General features: G+C 48.3%; 1 protein-coding gene across 4 annotated transcripts in view; it reads right to left on the bottom strand.

Annotated features, from left to right (window-relative positions):
* The window catches only part of NOL4 (nucleolar protein 4), a 713110-nt gene extending 700186 nt beyond the window's left edge, over window positions 1-12924 (bottom strand). For 3 of the 4 annotated variants that reach the window (XM_086965703.1, XM_086965701.1, XM_086965700.1), the window contains exons 1-2: window positions 12419-12851; window positions 10983-11419 (exon numbers count right to left, since the gene is read on the bottom strand). In XM_086965703.1, the coding sequence (XP_086821829.1) occupies window positions 10983-11300 (318 nt within the window). In that variant the 5' untranslated portion in view covers window positions 11301-11419; window positions 12419-12851. Of the gene's footprint in view, window positions 1-10982; window positions 11420-12418 lie in introns of all 4 variants that reach the window. The other variant, XM_086965702.1, reaches the window with a different exon arrangement.
* Between the last annotated feature and the right edge of the window lie 9650 nt (window positions 12925-22574).

Consider the following 22574-nt stretch of genomic DNA (forward strand, 5'->3'; position numbering starts at 1 on the left):
TCTGCCCTTAAAAAGCCAATTGAGGGTTGAAATGTCCACACGATTAATCTGTTGGCTGGATATTCATTGTATAATTGATGAGCCTGAACTAACACTGTAGTCAGTGTTTCAAAATGAATAGTATAAGCAGCCAACACTGACCACCAGCACTGCTCCATACGGTCACTTGGAGCACCTACATGTGTTCCTAATGTACATAAAAGAGAATACAATTGGTGGGCTTGTTCTAATCGAATCACCTTGGCAACTTTGATTTATTCAGGGGCTTATTGCTTGCTCAGGGAAAACCCTCAACTATGACCTAGTGGTTCTTCCACACCTAAAGGCACCATTAGATATTTGCATACCAAAATATATACAGCAGATATCGAGCAAGGAAGGAGCTAGTTTAACACAGAACATGATCTGTAGTCCTATAGGTGCATTCTAATTGTATCCCATTTAGCACAGTTGGAAAAGTTGGTAGCACTCCAACCACATTAACAATGCTGGGAATTGCAATGGTTTCAGCATGAGAAGAATGATTTCGAGGCTCACTGCAGCCTTGGGCAAATGACTCCAAAGAGAAGTAAAGGAGTGGCGTGGCCATACGGTTTGTCGAAGTGCTGCTGTGCACTATGATGCATATACCAACATACACCTCACTGCAGTGCAAACTTTGTTGATGTGTATTTGACTCAAACAACTTCTGTTCTTCGGCCATATGAAATGCACGAATGAGGTGCAAATTCTCCTTTGGGCAAGGCCCTTAATTTAGTATTAATATGGCAGAAAATATCTTTTTGATTGGATACTGGGGGAAATAATGGACGCACTTTAGCAAGAACAAAAAACTGGAAGACCAACTTGAAAACACAGAAGCGCTGAGTTGCAGCCTATTAGTGAACACTCATACTGACACATACACACACACACACACACACACACACAAGAGGTTGGACCCAACCTTCAGACATAATTTAGCAGTGCAACACCAGCCATGGTCAGACCATTCACTGGCATATTGCATCCCTCTAACATTGAACAACCAGTTGTAGATTAACCTATTTTCTTATGAAAATAAAGTAAAAATCGACTTCGTCATGACTACAGCACACTCGGGTCTCATTAAAAGCTTGCAAACTGAAAATAACCACAGCACACAAAAGGAACTCTCTAGAAAAGGAAAAGACAGAAATCGCTGAACACAGCACCCAAAAGACAACATAACATAGCGCACCTCATCGTGAATAGAGAGCGGTGAGAAGTAAACAGACACAACACATCAACTTCATCAAAGGAGCCACCAATCAGAAGAGAGAACCTTTCAACATTTGTTAGGAACAAACCCAGGTGCCGTCTTCTGAAACATCCTTGTCCGCCCCACGTCCGCTCAACTAAAAAATATTGAAAAGAACCATAGACAATTTTCCAATTGAACACACTCAAAATCTGAGAGGCAAATACTTCCCTTAGTTTCCCCCAACCCTCCATCTCAACCTGGATAAAATGATCTCTTTAAATAATCAAATCAACGGTACTGAATGGTGAGATGACATCACCAAAGAGATTAAATATTTGAACTCACCTATAGGAATTTTTCCATACATTTGCTTCTAATATCATAGAAATCATCATGTTTCTCCTCACAAAGAGAGGCATTGCAATTCTAATGAAGTCAATTGTCATCCTACACCAAATGGAAAACCTTTTCTGATATAGAGGCACTAGGCAGCAATCTCAAATCTCTGTATCTTGTAAAATTCTAGAGAAAGGAAATCACAAGACAACTATAGGCATGTGTACAACAACAAAACCTACTCGAAGGCCATGTTTCAGACTTCCAACCCACCACAACACATGCTAAAACTAAAGTTGAGAACAACTAGGAAGCCATCTTTGCCATCTTGGATGGTAACACAAAACTGCTTTCAGACATTTTTACATTATTATACGATGGAAGTTTAATGTTGGTATTTGTATAGTATGGTCCTAGCCTGGCAGCTTAGCTTAGTACATTTCAACTCAGATTCACACGTTCCAAAGTCAACAGCTTAGCTACTGGAGCACATCTTCTACAAGGCACTTTGCTAAAAAGATTGGGAGAGTAGATAGGAAACTACTGGAGTTTTACAACAATCATTCCTCAACAGTCACAGTTAACCTCTGGCCACTGTCTCTGTTGAATCCTCCAGGTGAAAAGGTTCATGCAGCACCACCCATGGTTAAACAATTTCACACTCCCTATACCATATATACCGGCACTCGCTGGCTCAAAAAATTCAACAATACCACTTCCAATTCCTGATGATGCTTTCAGACAGCACAAAAATCCATCTCTGGCTTCAATGGTGAGCCAGACCAGCACCATACACTGTCCGGACCTCCATCCAGGATTCCAGTCATGGTCATCCACATTGCTCAAAAGGTGTTTTGGTGCAAGGATCCAGGATATCTGCAGAATCTTGCATCCATCGACATAATGAATAGAAACCTCTACATGTCCACCATGCATTGTCCACTATTAGAAGTACAAACTGTGCAGGAACAGGTCGAGAGCAATAAAGGATCCAAGACTTCGGATTGACCTAAACGCATTCTTCAGGGAAGACCTACATTACCTACGCTTCAGGAAACTCAGGAGTTCTCAACTAGCCAAAAACATATTCCTCTGAGAACTGCAATCTCGAAACAAATTGAACCTGTTACTCGATACACATCTGACATCTCAATCTGGTAGGACTCCACCTGCTTAAAATTCACAGTGCACTCTTCACTTCATTGCCCACCCGCTCCTAATTAACCCGCACTAGCCCCACACTCAAGGACACAGGAACAATGTTGATCTTTAATTTATGTGGAACATATATTTCACCTGTGTGTGTGTGTGCGTGCACACAAGCTCACTTGTCTTGCATAACAAGGCACTCTGAGGAGACTTCAATACAATATGTTGGAGCTGTAAGAAAACTTTAGGGAAATAAATCCATAAATAATTAAGAGTGATTAGCAGAAAGACAAACTGAGTTATATCCAGTGAGAAAAGACGAAGAGGACCCAAAAGCTTCTAGGGTTTCATCAAATACTTTGCCACTCACTAGACCACCTTTGACAATGGTCCTGATAACAGTAGACATATTGTGACCTCTCCATATGACTGGCATAAATTAGACTTAGACCATTTGCAGTGAATCAAAGTTCAAGCCTGCAAAGTAGCAGAAAATGGGGGAAGTCCATGGCTGGGACTAACAAGTGTAAGTACTTTACAGAATACCATGGCATTAGTTCATTGATAAAAAAAAGTCGGCAGTAAATAAATAGTTAAAAATATAGACAAAAAAGTTGAGACATGAAATTAGAAGAGTAGAAAGTGGACAAAAAAAGTAGAATTTGCAAAAAGTGGTAAAAAATACCTTGATTCGGGTTAGGGTACGGGTTGAGCTTAGGCAGACGTTCAGTGTTAAGTTTGGGGTCTGTTATGGGGTTAGAGATAGGCCAGCAAATAGGGTTTTAGGGTGTAGGGTGTAAAGTAAGATCATGAGTTTTGGTTTCCTACAAAATAATCATTTAAAAGGGAAGTGCATTCCCTCTTTATCTGTAGCCAACGTTCCGCAGTTCGAAGATCTTAGTACTTTTGCACAAAAAAGTTCTTATAATATGCCTCTGACCAACCCTAAGGACACGAAACACTGTAATATAGTAATATATGCAAACAAGAAAAATGGACAACATCGAGTGGGGGTCAAACTGCCCTTCAGTCGCCACTTTGCAATTGTACCGGAAAGGGGTGGAGAAGTCCCTGGTGAAAAGAGCAATTTAAAAATTGTGTGTTCTTCAGCGCCGGGGATGCTTGTCTTCACCTTGGAGATGCCCAGGAGGGACCATCTCACAGGGAAAGCCAGGATGGGTTCCCCAAGTGGTATACAGCGCCTGGACGCCCCTTTGCTGGGGCAGCTGTGCGCTTTACAAGTATACGACATTTAACATTTAACATTTACCTCATCATATACTTTGAAGGAAAAGGCCACAGCAGCCCTGTTGACCCTCACTGCTAAGCTGAGTGACAGACTTAGGGGGCTGTGTACATCTACACAACCTGAAGGCCAATGCCCTTACAAGGGCAACATTATTATGTGAGTGGGCAACTAAAGGTAGTAAATGCTACCCGTTTCTGCCTGCAACTTCCCTGGAGTTCTTTGCAGCCCCTGCGACAGACCTGACCGATTGACTGTTTTACAGGTAATCCTTTGCTTTGCTTCTGCAAAGGACAGTAGCTGATTGTTCGAGACTGCTGTTAATCTCGTTCACTACTGCCAAGCTGCTACCTCGAAGTGTGAATGTTTAGAAAACAAAGAATCTAGTGCTCCACCAGAATGGTTAAAGTTCATGTTATCTCTCACCATGTGATGTCACCAAGTTCAAAGGGATAAATGATGTCACTTGTGCTAAAACCATGATTTTGGAGAAGTGATTTCAGAGGAGTTTTCTTGCAGGTTGCCACCCTTAGCTGCCAAGTAGTATCTTGTTTCTTTCATGGTAAACTCATCCTGGCTTTTCGGCCAATAGCATGTTGTGTTACATATTTCCAACATAAATGTGGGCCCAAAAGTTCAAGTATGCAAAGCAGTGTTGGTTAAAAAAAAGGTCTGGCTGGAAATGTCACATTACACAGCACGGCCTGGCAGGTATGCACAACATACCAGATTTCACTGTCCCTGGGCATTCTCAGGTGCTTCCACAAAGAAATTAAATCAAATAATCACAGGGTTGGACTGGGACAGAAAATAGGCCGGGCACCAAATTAAAAGTGGCCTACATTAGAAAATCAGATAGCTTAAATGAAATGAAATAGCAATTTGTAAAGCGTTCTACTACCCGACGGTGTCTTGGCACTAAGACTCTGGCAGGAGAGAAGAAGAGACCTAATAGAAAGACCTGGTATAGAGAGTAACATGAAGGAGGATATAACGTACCGGACTTGCCGCAACAATTTGTTGAAGAGCCAAGTTTTTAAAGCCTTGCAGAATGCCAAGAGGTTGGATTTTTTTTTTTTTCAAGGGCATAGAGTTCCAGAGTTTGGCCGTTCCCACTACGCACCTTCTGCCAACCCAAGCAGCTTTTTTGACTTTGGGAATAATCAGATTGGCTGAGGATGCAGACCTTAAAGATCATGACGGCACATTCCCCTGAAAGTATTGCCTCAGAGATTCAGGGCTGTCATGGTGCAGTGCCTTAAAAGCATTGCGAAGAGATTTGAACTCCACCCGCTTTTTGACCAGTAGCCAGTAGAGTGCAGGGAAAGTTGGGAGACCAATTGATACTTGGGGACCTCAAAAGTAACCTAGCTGCCGCATTGTGAATCATTTGTAGTTTATATAGAGTCTTTTTATGCGCATTAAGGAGTAGTTCACTGCAATAATCAATTTTAGAAAAAATAAGTGCAATGATCACTGCTTTACGCAGGTCCAAAGGAATGAAAGGAAACATCTTTCTGAGAGTTTTGAACAACAGAAAACAGGTGGAGGTGATGGAATTTACATGTCCTTCCTTCAAAGGAGAATGTGTTGTCAAACTGGACTCCCAGATTTTTGACTTTGGTAATGGGGGTCGGAAGTGTTCCAAGTTCCTGTGGCCACCAGTTTGGAGACCAGAACGATGTTTGCCTGCCGAATAACAGAACCTCGGTTTTGTCCTAGTTCAGTTTCAGACAATTGTTCATCATCCAACTACCTATCTGTTGCATACAGGCATGAAAACAAGAGGCCATGCTATGGGTATTGTTTGTGATCGACTCCACAATTTGGGTGTCGTCAGCATATGAAACTACTGTGAATCCGTAGGTTTTAATCAAATTAGCTATGAGAGTAACATAAAAATTTAAAAAGGTAGGACTCAAAGGTGAGCCTTGAGGGACCCCAAAAGGCAATTCAAAAGAGGAGGATCGGAGCTGTTTAATTCCACAAATTATTGTGGTATCGTTGTTCCGCTTTTGTCTGTCCTGATTAACTGCCTGCAGTCTGCCCCGCTTGCCGCTTTGCTTAATCTACATTTTTAAAGCGCGTTTGTCATTGTGTAAGCATTATTCTTGTATTTGCGCATTTCGCCCCAAGCGCTCCGCTCCGCTGACCCCTCCGCTGCCATTTTGATTGTTGTTGTCCTCCTTCGTGGCCCGCCCCGCCTCCCAGCTGAGACGCCCTCGCCCCTCCCCCTCCACTATCCATATATGACAGTTGTTCCCGCGCGCAGCGTTTACGCGCAGCGACCGCGCCCAATCCGCGCCGAAGGTGCGCCAAAGGTAAGCCCGTCTACGCCCGTCCGCGCCTGGACCGCGCCCAGCGCCAAACCCCCTGCCCCTCGCGTCTCCCAGCCCTCCCGCATTGCCTACGATGCTGCCGCCCTCCTAGCCCTTAACCCCGGTCGCGCCCCCAACTGCGTCCAAGCCACTCCTGGTCACACCCATGGACCTTTCTCTTGCTACTCCTGCAAATTCAGCGGCACCGACAACATCTCCGCTACGATCACACCACAGACTCTCGACCCCAACCATCTACAATGCATCTTGCTCAACACCCGATCGGTCCACAGACACGCCATCGACCTATGGAATCTACTAGACATCATCTCTCCAGACGTCGCCTTCCTAACAGAAACATGGATGAACGCTTCTTCCGCCCCAGACATCACCATTGCCATCCCTGAAGATTATAAGATCACTCGCAAGGACCGTACCAGCCACACAGGAGGAGGAATCGCTATCGTCCATAAAAAATCAATCCGCATCTCAACCAGCTCTGACGCCAACCTCGCCAACTCTGAACACCTTCACTTCCAGATCCACATCGACCCCAAGACCACACTCAGAGGCACCCTCCTCTACAGGCCACCAGGACCCCGCGCAAAATTCAGTGAAGACATCACGGACTTCATCACTCCACACGCGCTCCCCTCCAAAGATTACATCCTTTTGGGAGACCTCAACTTTCGCCTTGAAAAAAACAACGACCGCAACACCACCACCCTCTTGGACAACCTCGCCAACCTCGGACTTAAACAACTGGTCACCTCCCCCACCCACATCGCAGGTCACACACTCGACCCCATCTTCACCTCCAGCAACCATGTCTCATTCAGCCACACTACGGATCTCCTCTGGACTGACCACAGCTGCGTTCACTTCACCTACAACAAGCCGAAACCCACCAACCACCTCCAACCAACTCTGCAAAGAAACTGGAACAAAATCACCATCGACCAGATCTCCTCATCGCTCCTTCTAAACACCCCAGCCCACTCTTCTAACCCAGACCAAGCCGCCGCCAACCTCACCCTATGGTTATCCAACACCACCGACATCCTAGCACCACTGAAAAAACGTCAAAGCAAACCTGGCAGCAAGAAGGCCTCATGGTTCAACGATGATCTTAAGAAGTCCAAGAAACTCTGCCGCTCCCTTGAGAAGTCCTGGAAAAAAGACCCAACCACTAGCACCAAGGACGCCTTCAAAAACGCCACCCGCACACACCACCAACTAATCCGAAAAGCCAAGAAAACAGCATTCAAGGATCGACTAGACAACAACGCCCACAACAGCAAGGAACTTTTCAACATCGTCAAGGAATTCACCAACCCCTCGGCCAACTCCAACGACATCACCCCCTCTCAAGCCCTCTGCGACTCCCTGGCTTTATTCTTCCACAACAAAATCGCAGACATCCACAACAGCTTCGACAACCAACCCGGAGACCAACCCACCCAACCATATGCTGGACATTCCCCCCCCTTGAACACCCTCAACGAATGGAACCCAATCTCCACTGAGGACACCATCCGCCTGATGAACTCCATCCACTCAGGATCCCCCACAGACCCATGTCCTCACCACATCTTCAACAAAGCTGACTCCGTCATAGCACCGCACCTCCGAGACGTCATCAACTGCTCCTTCAACTCCGCCACCTTCCCGGAGAGCTGGAAACACGCTGAACTCACCGCCCTTCTGAAAAAACCCACAGCGGACCCCAACGAACTCAAAAATTACCGCCCCATATCGCTCCTTCCTTTCCCGGCCAAAGTCATCGAGAAAGCTGTCAACAACCAACTCGCCGCTTTCCTCGAAGCCAACAAATCCCTCGACTCCTCACAATCTGGCTTCCGAGCAAAACACAGCACGGAGACCGCCCTCATCGCAGCAACAGACGACATTCGAACTCTACTGGACAATGGAGACACAGTCGCCCTCATCCTCCTCGATCTCTCTGCAGCCTTCGACACAGTCTGCCACAGCACCCTTTTACAACGCCTCAGAAACATCGGAATGCAAGGAAAAGCACTTGAATGGATCACCTCGTTCCTCACCGGAAGAACGCAGAGAGTCCGCCTTCCACCATTCAAGTCCGAGGCCACTGAAGTCATCTGTGGTGTACCACAAGGATCATCACTCAGTCCCACCCTCTTCAACGTATACATGAGCCCCCTTGCGGCCATCGCTCGCCAACACAATCTCAACATCATCTCTTACGCGGACGACACTCAACTGATCCTTTCTCTCACCAATGACCCCAGCACCGCCAAAACTAACCTACATGAAGGAATGAAAGAAGTTGCCGAATGGATGAAACACAGCCGTCTGAAACTGAACTCAGATAAAACAGAAGTCCTCATCTTAGGTACATCCCCCTCTGCATGGGACGACTCTTGGTGGCCGGAAGCCCTTGGAAAAGCACCCATCCCGACAGACCACGCTCGGAACCTAGGCGTTATCCTGGATTCTTCACTCTCAATGAACAGACAAGTCAGTGCCGTATCCTCATCCTGCTTCAACATTCTTCGCATGCTCAAAAAAACATTTCGCTGGATCCCCACGAAACCAGAAAAACAGTCACCCATGCTCTGGTCACGAGCCGACTGGATTACGGAAACACCCTCTACGCAGGTACTACCGCTAAAATCCAGAAGAAACTCCAACGAATCCAAAACGCCTCAGCCAGGATCATACTAGACATCCCGCGCAACGAACACATCTCTGGCCACCTGAAAGACCTCCACTGGCTGCCCGTCGATAAGAGGATCACTTTCCGACTGCTGACCCACGCACACAAATCACTCTACGACATCGGACCAGAATGCCTCAACTCTCGACTGTCCTTCTACACCCCCTCCCGCCAACTTCGCTCTTCCAGCCAAGCCCTCGCCACTGTACCCCGCATCAACAAAACCACTATGGGAGGAAGATCCTTCTCATACCTTGCAGCTAAAACATGGAACTCACTCCCCACTTACCTCCGCCTCACCCAGAACCACCTAGCATTCAGAAAGCAACTTACAACGTGGATATTTGACAAGTAATCCTCCTCCCTTCCCTAAGCGCCTTGAAACCCTCTGGGTATGTAGTGCGCTATATAAATTCTTTGACTTGACTTGACTTGACTTTGTGGGACATATTTGAAAATCAAGGCAGTTTTAAACTTGGAAACGACTTTGTAAGGGTGTTTTGCAAGATAGGGGAGACCAAGTGCATATGTTTGTGGAAGCATTGGGAAATCAACAGTAAAAATGATTGGAAATGCCAATAGTTCTGGCTTTAAAGGAATGTTGTATGGTAACGTGAAGCATTACATTTGAATAGCATGGGAATAGACATGTATTTGTATGGAAGCAAAGAACTGTAGAATATTATTGGTATAGGTTAAAAGATCAGGAGAGAGTTGTACTTTTCAAGCCAGACCTAAAATTCCATGTAGGTTGACTGCCCACCTCCCATCTGTGCTGCTTCAGGAGAAAAACGACATAAATTATCTAGTAATCTAAGACAATACATTCCAGTGTCATATGTGTGCCCCTGAATGTTCAAGCTTAGGCATCTGTGTGAATAAAATGATCACATTTGGGTGGAGGGAAAGCACAATTTTTTGTGGATGCACACAACTTCTGCCCAATCAAAACATGTACTTCTGGCTCTAAACATGCGGGTGGAGCCTAAACCTCTCTCTAGTGATGATGGCATAATTGCCTGGCGACAGCTGCGTTGTCAAGCCAGCCGCAGAAACCGGCCCATTAGACCATAACGCAGGCCCCAAAAACAACAGAAAAGAGCCTGCACATTGATTTGTCAGCCCAGCCCTTGGGGCACTGCCTGATTGGACTCCCTGATAAAATGGTCGAAAGGCGACTGTGCATACAGGCCCAGCAGTTTCACATATTCTGGTAGGATGGCACCCCTGCCTGCCACACTCTACAGAGTGCCAGGGGTTCTCACGCATATGCAACCTGAACACAATGCCACCGTTCATGCTGCATGCACGACAAGGCATGCGATGCCCAGCAGCTGCACTGGGTTCATGGGCTGCTGTCACGCTGGCACAGGACGCTGCAGTCTGTCCCATAAGGGAGACACTGCGCACCCAGAGCCGACACCATGCATCCTACTCGCCACCACGCAGTCCCCAGCCATCTCGCAGACGTCCCATCTGCAGCCAGCGCCCCCTCTCTTCAGCCCCTCGCCCTGCCTCTAGCCCCCGCACTAGCAGATGCCACGCAGGCAGCTCCGAGCGCTGCGCACCGGGCAGGGCTCAGGCTCGCAGGACCAGGCACAATAGATGCAGTCTGACTGATGGAAGCGCCCCAACGACGCAGGCGAGGTGCCACTGGTTTCAAAATGGATCCGGGAGGCCGGACGGGCGGGATGGGGTGAGGACAAGAAAGCAAAGGAGTGAGGGGAAGCGAAGTGACATAGACGTGTGGGAAAAATACGAGAAAACAAAGACAACGCATAGTGGGACTTTGTGGGACTCCCCTCGGGATGCACGACACCAGTGTGGCTGTGATGGGAGAGGCTTGGGACGGTGGGACAAAGGGGCGCAGAACTGAGAGAAAGGGGACCCCACCTCTTGCACTGATGGGCTCTGGGGAGTAGAGCAGATGGGCTCTGGCCCCATCAGAGGGGCAGAGCGACCACAGGGGTGGTCCAGGGGCACATGGTTGGGTGAAGTGTTTGAGGCACTTACCGTGGTCTTGACCGGCACGTAGAGCACATGCTTGCCGCCCGCCGTGGGCTCCCCGGGGCCTACCAGCTGGAAGCCCTTGGACTTCACCCAGAACTTGAACTTGGCGTTGTCCGCGGAGCCCGTCTCCGCGCCGCGCAGCAGCTGCGCGATGCGCTCGCACTTGCGCCGGGTCACAGTCTTGGTCTTGCCCGAGTCGCCATAGGTGCGCAGGCACCAGTCCTGGAAGTGGCGCTGCATGTCCCACTCCGGGCCCTCCATGAGGCGGGCCAGGCGGCCCGGGGAGCGCTCCCAGAGCTGAGGGCCGGCGCGGCTGCTCATGGGCTGCAGCGGGCACGTCCCGTCGGCGGAGCTCAGACACTCGCTCGGTCTCTCTAGGCGACCATCCCTCCTCCAAGCGATGCGCAGGCTGGCCGGCCCGCCGCTAGCTCAGCTGCCTCCTAAAGACAAAACAACAACGACAAAACAGTCAACTCTGCTTTTTTCAACTGGGGTTTAATTAACACAACATATTTTTTCAATGTGTCCATCCATAACTGATATTGTCAACTATTGGACCGGTCTCCTGAATAAAAATACATGTGTATGTTGTTTTATTTATCAAGCTATTTCTGCCTGCTTCCCCCCTTGCTCAGTTCTCGGCGGCCTCGCGCTGGCCCAGGGCTGTGTTCCCTAATCTGCTTGTCCAGGCCCTCTCCTTAGGCGGGCATCTGGCCAAACAAGCCTCAGCGCACAGGATGCACAGAAGGGCACGCCGGGCTCTGCAGCTCCGGCTCAGCCTCCCGGAGCCGAGCCCTCCCTCCCTCTCACGCATTGTGCCTGCTCTGAACAATGCCCGGCAGCCTGCAGGGGCACAACACAGAAACTTCTCACCTGCGGCGCGCATCGTCCCCCAGGGGCCCTCATTTGGAACCCCCTAACATCATGCGATGGTACCCGCAAACGGGCCCATCCAGACATCCGCCCGCCCCAAAGCATTTCATCGGAAATTTCGAACAGGAAGCACCTCCAGTCTAACTGTGACAGGCTGAGGGGTGCGTGACAAGCCGGGGACGGCTCACGCCTTTGTCAGCTCCGGCGCAGCCTTTAAACTTTCCTATACGGCCCTCTTTTGTGTATCCCGCACCAAATGAACAATGCGCTCCGGCGATGTGCCAGGGGACGGCAGCCCTCTATTTCCTCCCGTTCAGCCCGTTTTTTGGGTAAATAAAAGAATCCACCGGGACTGCCAATCCCAGCATGGGCCGGGCGCACGATGCCTTCTGTTCCAGAATATCCACCCCCCCCCCCCTTAATTAAACATGCTTCTTTGGCATCAAACGCCCATTTCCAGATGCCTGCCCGGTGACCTTTTTAATCCTCGCCCCCCTCTCTCGCGCTGGCTCAGATTCAGCCCCTGCGTTAGAGCCCTGGGCTCCCCCTGTGTGTTTTTTTCTTACCAGGCTACGGTGGCACCGGCTCCTCTCCTCCGGGGAAAGTCCTGGTGAGAAATGTGCGAGTTCCTCTTTCCGCTCCCAGCAGCAGGCAGGGGGCCGGCTGCTCCCCGTCAGGCGTGCCACCCCATCGGTACAAAGCGCCGGGCCCCCATTGTTTCCACCCGAGGACCCTTATTATAGGCAGCGGAGGGGGCGGTGAACCTGTCCGGCTCAGCTGCGGATGCTCAATGCCCTCAGAAGCAGGTGCCCGTCGCCCCGGCCCGTGCAGCACCGGCTCCCCTTCCTGCTGCCACCCCCGGATGTGAGAGGAGGAAGGGGGTTATTATCTCGCCCCCCCTTGCGCACAATATTCAGGCCGTCCCGGCACTTGCAAAATGGCTCGTGCCTCCTCCTCCTCCTCCCGGGCAGCCAGCAGTGTCTGCTCAGTGGTACAGGGGGGAGGTCTCGGCGGCTGGAGCCCGGGACTGACAGCGGCACGGGTACAGAGCGGGCTCTCGACTTCGAACTGCTGCTGCCTCTCGGAAGCCTTTCCCCTGCTGCCATCTGCTGGCCGCAGCGCGGCCCGGATGCCACACACTGGCAATTCATCACTTTATTGTCTTGTACAAACAGACGAGAGGTCTGGGACTGTGGGTGAATATTAGCTGGCGAGATGGGACTGTGGGTGAATATTAGCTGGCAAGATGGCACGAATTACCAGACACATTACTGAGCGGAAACGGCCACTTTATTGGGATAGATTTACAATGTTCTGCCAACTGCTATCCTGCTGCACCTCTCACCTGGTAGGTCCTTTCACCTGAACCAGCAGCCACCCACCCACACTCCCCACACAAATGCTAACAACGCCCTCAACATCCACTCCCAACACATACACCAACAGCACAAACACTCCTTCCCTAAACCACACACCACAGCAAACATGCACATCAACCCCCACTCACCTGCATGCTTCTCAACACAGGATTACTCTGCAAACACAACCGAAATATTGGACCTTCTGAACAGCAACACACCCAACATCCTCTTCATCACAGAGAACTGGCTCAACCTCTCATCTGCTCCAACATCGCTATAAGAATCCAACGGGCAGGATCGCTCAACAGGACTGCCATCAGAAGCCAGGAGGAGGATTCGCTATCATCTACAAGAAATCCATCAAATGTAGAATATCAACAGAGTACGCCACCCTATTCATGGAACACCTGCCCTTCAAGCTGCAAATCTTCGAAAAATTCATCCTAAATTTAACCTTTGCCTACCGATCACCCGGACCATTAGTCACCTTTATCAACCTCATCTCAGACTTTATCGCGCTGCTCATCATGGGCTCCAGAGCATACATTCTCATCAGTGACCTCAACTTTCACCTAAAAGACCGAACGAACCCCTGCTCCACAGCACTCCTTGAAAACTTGAGAAACTTTGGATTCACCCAGGTCGCCACAGAACCAACACACACCACCGGATCACATTAGACCCCATCTTAACAACAAGCAACAGCATCAAATACAACTCACATGGACAGATTACTCCATTGTCTACTTCCAAAATACATACCTCAAGTCAACACAAGCTACCAGGTTCAGCAGTCCAAGCTACAACTGCAGTATAATCACAGAAGTAGACTGGCTCAGCGCCCTCAACACTGATCAGCCTAGCTCCACAGGCAAGGACATCAACAACTGGATCAAGAATTGTGTGGACTCCCTCGCACCCATCAAACCAGCAAGTGTAGTAGATCAAACAAGCATGCCAGCTGGTACACAGAACACCTCCAAGACACCAAACAACACTGTAAACAGCTAGAAAGGAAATGGAGAGCCAGCCACAACACCACAGACCAAATTACCTACAAGGCTGCCCTCAGACGCTGTTACCAGCACATTAGAGACACCAAGAAAAAAGCATTAGTGGGCCGTATGGAAGGAAGCTCCAACAGCTGCAAGGACATCTTCTTGTTTATCAGGGATTCCACCTTATCCTCAGGCACTGTCAACACCGCAACTTCACACACCCCAGAGAACTCATCGCTAACCTACCCACCATCAACCAAGACGGCCACCAGAATGAGTAGACAACTCTCACCAGAAAAGGACAACAGCAATCATTTGGAGCATCCACTCAGGGGCCCCAACGAAATCATGCTCCAACCACATCTACAATCTAGGAACATCACCAATCGGCACCACCCTGACCCACATCATTAATACCTCCATCACGTCCGTCACTTTCCCAGGTGAATGAAAACGTGCTAATATCAACACCCTCCTCAAGAAGCCCACAGCCTACCCAAATCAACCGAGCAACTTCCGACCCATCTCTCTGCTTGCCTATCCAGTCACAGTAATAGGGAAGGCCATTACCAAGCAATTTACAACCCACCTCAAACTTCACCATCTTCTAGACAACACACAATCAGGATTCAGAAAGAGCCACAGCACAGAAACAGCACTCATGACGGCCACTGACGACATTCGAAACACACTGGACTAAGGAGAAACAGTGGACCTCATCCTGATCAACCTCTCTGCAGCCTTCAACACTGTCTCCCAGAACACCCTCATCAGAAGACTTCACAGGATTGGCATACAAGGATCCACTCCCAAATGGTTCTGTTCCTTCCTCACGGGAAAACGCCAAAGGGCAGGCTGCCACCCTTCACATCAGATATTAAGAAGCTGATATGCGGAACCCAACAGGATTGTCCCTCATACCCCCCCCACTCTTTACAACATATACATCAGCCGATCACAAGACATCAGCGGCATCTTCTACGGCAATGACACCCTACTCATCCTCTCCCTGACAAAAACCACTAGCACCAGCGTCACCGGCTGCATGACCATGGTAGCAGACTGCATGCAAACCAACTGCCTGAAGTTCAACTCTGACAAAACAAAAGTACTGGTCTTTGGCAACAAGACCTCCCATGGGATTCCACCTAGTGGCTGTCGGAGCTAGGACCAACACCTACACCCACAGACAGCACAAGATATCTAGGGATCTTCCAAGATGACAAGCTCAACATGTTGGCTCCCTTCCTCTTGTTATACGAAAGGAGGAAAATGTTGCCAACTTCAGGAAAAGCATTAAGACCTGGCTTTTCAATAAATAATCTGGTCTCTAGTCGTTTCTGCTTTTGTACAGCTCTGGTTCCATAGGCCTGGCGCCGGGAAACCTTTGTGGGTATCTGTGCGCCTTACACATCAAAAAATAAATAAATAAATAAATAAATAAATTGGCTCCAGTCAATACAGTGTGCCCCTCCTGCTTTCACAACCTATGCATGCTGCAAAAGATCTTCAAATGGTTGCCTCAGAACACCAGATGGACCATCCCACAAGCACTCATTACCAGGAGGCTCACCTGTGGTAACACTCTCTATGCTGTAATCCCCAAACAACTCCTACACAGACCATCCAGAACTCAGTTGCAAGACTCATACTCGACCTCCCACACCAAGCCACACCCACATCACACCACACCTCAGGAACCTTCACTGTCACCCAGTTCAGAAGTACAGCCAATTCAAACTTCTCTCACACACATACAAAGCCCTACACAACACAAGACCAGAATGCCTGAACAGCTTCATACACTTCGACCAACTCACCAGACACCTACACCATGCCTCACTCTCACTTGCACACACACCCTGCATCTGCAAAAGCAAAACAGGAGGTCGCTCATTTTCCTACATCACACCCAAGACTTGGAACGACCGCCCTCAGCACATCAAAACCTCCTCCTCACTTATTGAGTTCCACAAGAAGCTGATGACCAGCCTCTTCATATAAGCACCTTGTGACCACACACCTACACACATTGCTGAAATGCCTGGATACCCTCTTGGGTGGTTGGTGCTCTATACAAATCAACATAACATCACATAATGTAAAAACCGGACCTCTAATACAATAACATAATACCCCACCAATGCAAGTTGTAATCCTCTCAACACCCCACCCCTAAACCTCACTGTATTGCACTTTCCCCATTCCACAACTCATACAATCAATAACCTATAGGTGTTCATTATTCATGCATCTGTCCATACCAAGCCATTTGAGCATCTTTTAACCTTTGATCACTGCACCTTCTATTTTACATTTGCAAGGTAAACTCAATAATCGTGGTTCATTGGGCGTTCATTATGTCATACATGCCATCCTTTTTATGGTGTGGCTTTACAGCGCAGCTGTCCCTACACAACCATGTGAGGACACCAGGAGAGGTGCTTTGGCTCCGCTCACATGTCGGGAGCCAAGAGTACATGTTTTGATTGGGGTGGAAGTTGTGTGCTTACACAAAAAAGACAGGCTCTCTACACAGCTCTGATAACTTGTTTATTTATTTAGCTGCCTGAGAATGAACCTTCAAGGTCACTCACATGCTATTAAATTGTCTTAGATCATCAGATAACTTTTGGATGGTGTTTTTCTCTGGCAGATGTATAGATGGAAGGAGATTCAGAAAAGGGGGGTGGTGATGAACAGAGTGTCTGAATTAAGCAGACCACTCTTACCCAGTCCAAAGATCAGGGCTTGATCCATCACCGTTTTTTAGCTCACTACACCATCCCAGCTCAGAACTTGGCTATATGCAAATTAGTCTGACCCTGGCCCAGTGCATCATGGGAACAGGGCAGACCAAACTACCAAGCCAATTCTTATACTGGGAAGGAAACAAGCTACCGGGGAACGGTTTCTGGCATTTCAGCCGTCTTCGGCCCGGCTTGCTTGAATCCTGATGGTGCAATGAGCTAGGGACTCACATCTGAGTATACCCTTCCACGCTTATGGTGGACAAAAATGATACAGAAAAGGGGGTGGTGATGAACAGAGTGTCTGAATTAAGCAGACCACTCTTACCCAGTCCAAAGATCAGGGCTTGATCCATCACCGTTTTTTAGCTCACTGCACCATCCCAGCTCAGAACTTGGCTATATGCAAATTAGTCTGACCCTGGCCCAGTGCATCATGGGAACAGGGCAGACCAAACTACCAAGCCAATTCTTATACTGGGAAGGAAACAAGCTACCGGGGACCGGTTTCTGGCATTTCAGCCGTCTTCGGCCCGGCTTGCTTGAGTCCTGATGGTGCAATGAGCTAGGGACTCACATCTGAGTATACCCTTCCACGCTTATGGTGGACAAAAATGATTCGGAAAAGGGGGTGGTGATGAACAGAGTGTCTGAATTAAGCAGACCACTCTTACCCAGTCCAAAGATCAGGGCTTGATCCATCACAGTTTTTTAGCTCACTGCACCATCCCAGCTCAGAACTTGGCTATATGCAAATTAGTCTGACCCTGGCCCAGTGCATCATGGGAACAGGGCAGACCAAACTACCAAGCCAATTCTTATACTGGGAAGGAAACAAGCTACCGGGGACCGGTTTCTGGCATTTCAGCCGTCTTCGGCCCGGCTTGCTTGAATCCTGATGGTGCGATGAGCTAGGGACTCACATCTGAGTATACCCTTCCACGCTTATGGTGGACAAAAATGATTCAGAAAAGGGGGTGGTGATGAACAGAGTGTCTGAATTAAGCAGACCACTCTTACCCAGTCCAAAGATCAGGGCTTGATCCATCACCGTTTTTTAGCTCACTACACCATCCCAGCTCAGAACTTGGCTATATGCAAATTAGTCTGACCCTGGCCCAGTGCATCATGGGAACAGGGCAGACCAAACTACCAAGCCAATTCTTATACTGGGAAGGAAACAAGCTACCGGGGACCGGTTTCTGGCATTTCAGCCGTCTTCGGCCCGGCTTGCTTGAATCCTGATGGTGCAATGAGCTAGGGACTCACATCTGAGTATACCCTTCCACGCTTATGGTGGACAAAAATGATTCAGAAAAGGGGGTGGTGATGAACAGAGTGTCTGAATTAAGCAGACCACTCTTACCCAGTCCAAAGATCAGGGCTTGATCCATCACCGTTTTTTAGCTCACTGCACCATCCCAGCTCAGAACTTGGCTATATGCAAATTAGTCTGACCCTGGCCCAGTGCATCATGGGAACAGGGCAGACCAAACTACCAAGCCAATTCTTACACTGGGAAGGAAACAAGCTACGGGGACCGGTTTCTGGCATTTCAGCCGTCTTCGGCCCGGCTTGCTTGAATCCTGATGGTGCAATGAGCTAGGGACTCACATCTGAGTATACCCTTCCCCGCTTATGGTGGACAAAAATTATTCAGAAAAGGGGGTGGTGATGAACAGAGTGTCTGAATTAAGCAGACCACTCTTACCAAGTCCAAAGATCAGGGCTTGATCCATCAACGTTTTTTAGCTCACTGCACCATCCCAGCTCAGAACTTGGCTATATGCAAATTAGTCTGACCCTGGCCCAGTGCATCATGGGAACAGGGCAGACCAAACTACCAGCCAATTCTTATACTGGGAAGGAAACAAGCTACCGGGGACCGGTTTCTGGCATTTCAGCCGTCTTCGGCCCGGCTTGCTTGAATCCTGATGGTGCAATGAGCTAGGGACTCACATCTGAGTATACCCTTCCACGCTTATGGTGGACAAAAATGATTCAGAAAAGGGGGTGGTGATGAACAGAGTGTCTGAATTAAGCAGACCACTCTTACCCAGTCCAAAGATCAGGGCTTGATCCATCACCGTTTTTTAGCTCACTGCACCATCCCAGCTCAGAACTTGGCTTTATGCAAATTAGTCTGACCCTGGCCCACTGAATCGTTTTTGGCCACTATAGGTCTGGCAGGGTATACTCAGACATGAGTCCCTTTCTCACTGCACCATCAGGATTCAAGCAAGCCGGGCCGAAGAAGGCTGAAATGCCAGAAACCGGTCCCCGGTAGCTTGTCTCCTTTCTGGTGAAGAATTGGCTTGGTAGTTTAGTCTGCCCTGTTCCCATGATGCACTGGGCCAGGGACAGACTGATTTGCATATAGCCAGGTCCTGAGCTGGGATGGTGCAGTGAGATAAATAACGGTGATGGATCAAGCCCTGATCTTTGGACTGGGTAAGAGTGGTCTGCTTAATTCAGACACTCTGTTCATCACCACCCCCTTTTCTGAATCGTAGATGGAAGGAGGGCAGTCATTAACCCACATGGATATTTAAATCTGGCCTGACAGTGAAACTGTCACCTGACTTTTTAACTTACACCAACATTAATCTACAGTTATTTGCTTCAAGTACCTATTTAATTCCCATGGTATCTATTTGTGATGTTTAACATTACCAAACCAACACAAAAAGATGATGGATTGAGTGCTGAAACTTTTCAAACACTCACCCCAGTCACAGATCTGGGGTTAATCAATCGTTCTTTTGCTCACCATGCCACTCCAGTTTTTACCCAGCCATATGCAAATCAGTCTTGACCCCAGGCGCCATGGGAACAGTCCAGCCCGAACTGCCAAGCCAGTTCCTCCCTGGACCAGAAACAAGCATCCTAGAACCAGTTTTGGGTATCACCCGTTATAAGCCAGAGTAGCTTGAATCAAGTGGCACAGTGAGTAAGGAACCCACGGATGGACATGCCCAGAGATCTGGCCCAGATCTCTGTACTGGGGTGAATGTTTGACATTGTTCAGCATTTTGGCCATCCACTGTTCTTTTTGCATTTGTCACCCCGAGTGGGATGGGTATGCCCAGACGTGGGTCCCATACTCTTCATGCCACTGGAGTCAAGCTCGACTGGCTGATATGGGGTGATACCCCCAAACCCATCCCAGGATGCTTGTTTCTAGTTTATGGAGGACCTGGCCTGGCAGTTCGGGCTGGACTGTTCCTATGGGGAACAGGGTCAGGACTGATTTGCATATGGCTGGGTTTAAACTGGTATGACATGGGGAGCAAAAAAACAATTAATTTAGGCCCAGATCTCTGTACTGGGGTGAATGTTTGGCATTGTTCAGCATTCTGTCCACAAACTGTTCTTTTTGCATTTGTCACCCCAAGTGGGACGGGTATGCCCAGACGTGGGTCCCGTGCTCTCCATGCCACTTGAGTCAAGCTAGACTGGCTGATGAGGGGTGATATCCCAAAACCGGTCCCAGGGTACTTGTTTCCAGTCCAGGAAGGACCTGGCCTGGCAGTACAAGCGGAACTGTTTCCATGGGGAACAGGGTCAAGACTAATTTGAATATGGCTAGGTTTAAACTGGAATGGCATGGGGAGCAAAACAATTATGGATTCAGGCCCAGATCTCTGTACTGGGGTGAATGTTTGATATTGTTCAGCATTTTGTCCATCCACTATTCTTTTTTGCATTTGTCACCCCGAGTGGGACAGGTATGCCCAGACGTGGGTCCCTGCTATCTATGTCACTGGAGTCAAGCTAGAGTGGCTGATGAGGGGTGATACCCCAAAACCGGTCCCAGGGTGCTTGTTTCCAGTCCAGGGAGGACCTGGCTTGGCAGTTCAGGCTGGACTGTTCCTATCGGGAACAGGGTCAAGACTGATTTGCATATAGCTGGGTTTAAACTGGAATGGTATGTGAAGCAAAAAACAAGGGATTCAAACCCAGATCTCTGTACTGGGGTGCATGTTTGTCATTGTTCAGCATTCTGTCCATTAACTGTTCTTTTAACATTACCATACAATATTCTTTTTAAGCCAGACCCATTGACATTGGCAATGCTTGTTTTGGTATTCGTTTTCACAGAAAAAGTCTTTCTGAAATTGACTTGAAATGCTCTTAGGCTACTCATGTCCAGTGCCTAAATTATTCACTAGTGATTAATGTTTCTCCTATGAGCTTGTATTTTTTTCTACACCTGTCACAAAGATATAATTCTAGAAAGAGCATGAAAAAAAAAGATTACAAATATCTTACAAAGGTCCAAGGCCACTATTGTTCTCTGAACACTTAGGGCCCGATTACGATGTCGTCAGAAAGACCTCCGAATCAGATTTGGCTTTTCCGGATCCGATTCGTAGCCCTTTTTTCCGACCGAATCGTACACAGGTCTGGACAACCAAGTACGATGTGAAGACCATGTATGTGTCGACCGAATTGCTTCCTAACCCGATCCTGTCCATAGGACTCATTCGTAGACGAATCGTACCACGCAATGAAGCCAGATTCTGAGCGAGTAAGTACAATGCACGATTCAGACAGCCGCATCGACTCGGTCTCAGCAAGAGGAAACGGCTGTCGGAACCGTACTTCGGGGGGCTGTAGCAGGTCCCCCTTCACCTGGGGCCCTACGAATCTGTCACGGGGTGCCCATGGGTCCCCCCTGATTTAAGCATGCACAGTGTGAACGGCAACATGGGGGGCCCACCACAGGGTGTACGCTTTTCCCCACCCACCCCTTTTTCCTATGGGAGCCTGTGTAGGCATTCAGTATACAGGCTCCTATAGAGTTCAATGAGAGTCCGAGCGAACCGAGTCCGTAAGCAAATGGATGCATCATACTAGCTCGTGCAGACTCCAAGAGCACGATTCGCTAGTAAAGCCCAACGCATCAGAGTTGTACGGAGGGCTTTACTTGCGAGATCGTAATAGGGCCTTTTGCTACTCATGCTCTGATCATGTGATCATGTGGTCTGCTGCTATTCTGAGCTGGTCCGTTGCTTGCATCATGTATTTTGAAAGCAGGATGATGACTAGCGTCCAGTGCTGAAACCAAGGGGAATCAAGTCGGATCTCTTATCCAGCCATTAATATTGATCTGGATTCTACATCTGTTATGGCCCCAGTGAATATTACCATATCCCCAGTCTTTTTGTGTCCAGGTGCAGTTTGTAAGCTCCAGAACACATGCTGTTGCGCTTTCAGGGTAAACTCCCCAACTTATCTTTTCAGATCTGCCTGGTGCATTGAAATGACTATCAGTAGCTCCCTTTGATGGGCAAGGATGTGAGCTGTTGTATGTCAAACGATCTCAGCTGGAACCTAAATCTTTGATGCAAAACTCAGACATCCATCAGAGCAAACAAGGGCGTGGAACTTGTCTAAGATTCAGGAGTGTTTTTGCCTCTCTGAAGCTTTGTATATAGAAAGTGTGGATCTTTGCACATCATGTATCTGTCTATGTGACTACATTAATACCAATTTATTTAGCATTGTGAATTAAGTGTTTAGAACGGTTCACTGATAGAATATCGATGTTAAAAGATCGATGTTCAAAATATTGGAAAAAGATATAGACTACAAAAATATCGACTCCCA

Source organism: Lissotriton vulgaris, chromosome 4_1 (assembly GCF_964263255.1).
Source record: "Lissotriton vulgaris chromosome 4_1, aLisVul1.2, whole genome shotgun sequence".
Lineage (NCBI taxonomy): Eukaryota > Metazoa > Chordata > Amphibia > Caudata > Salamandridae > Lissotriton > Lissotriton vulgaris.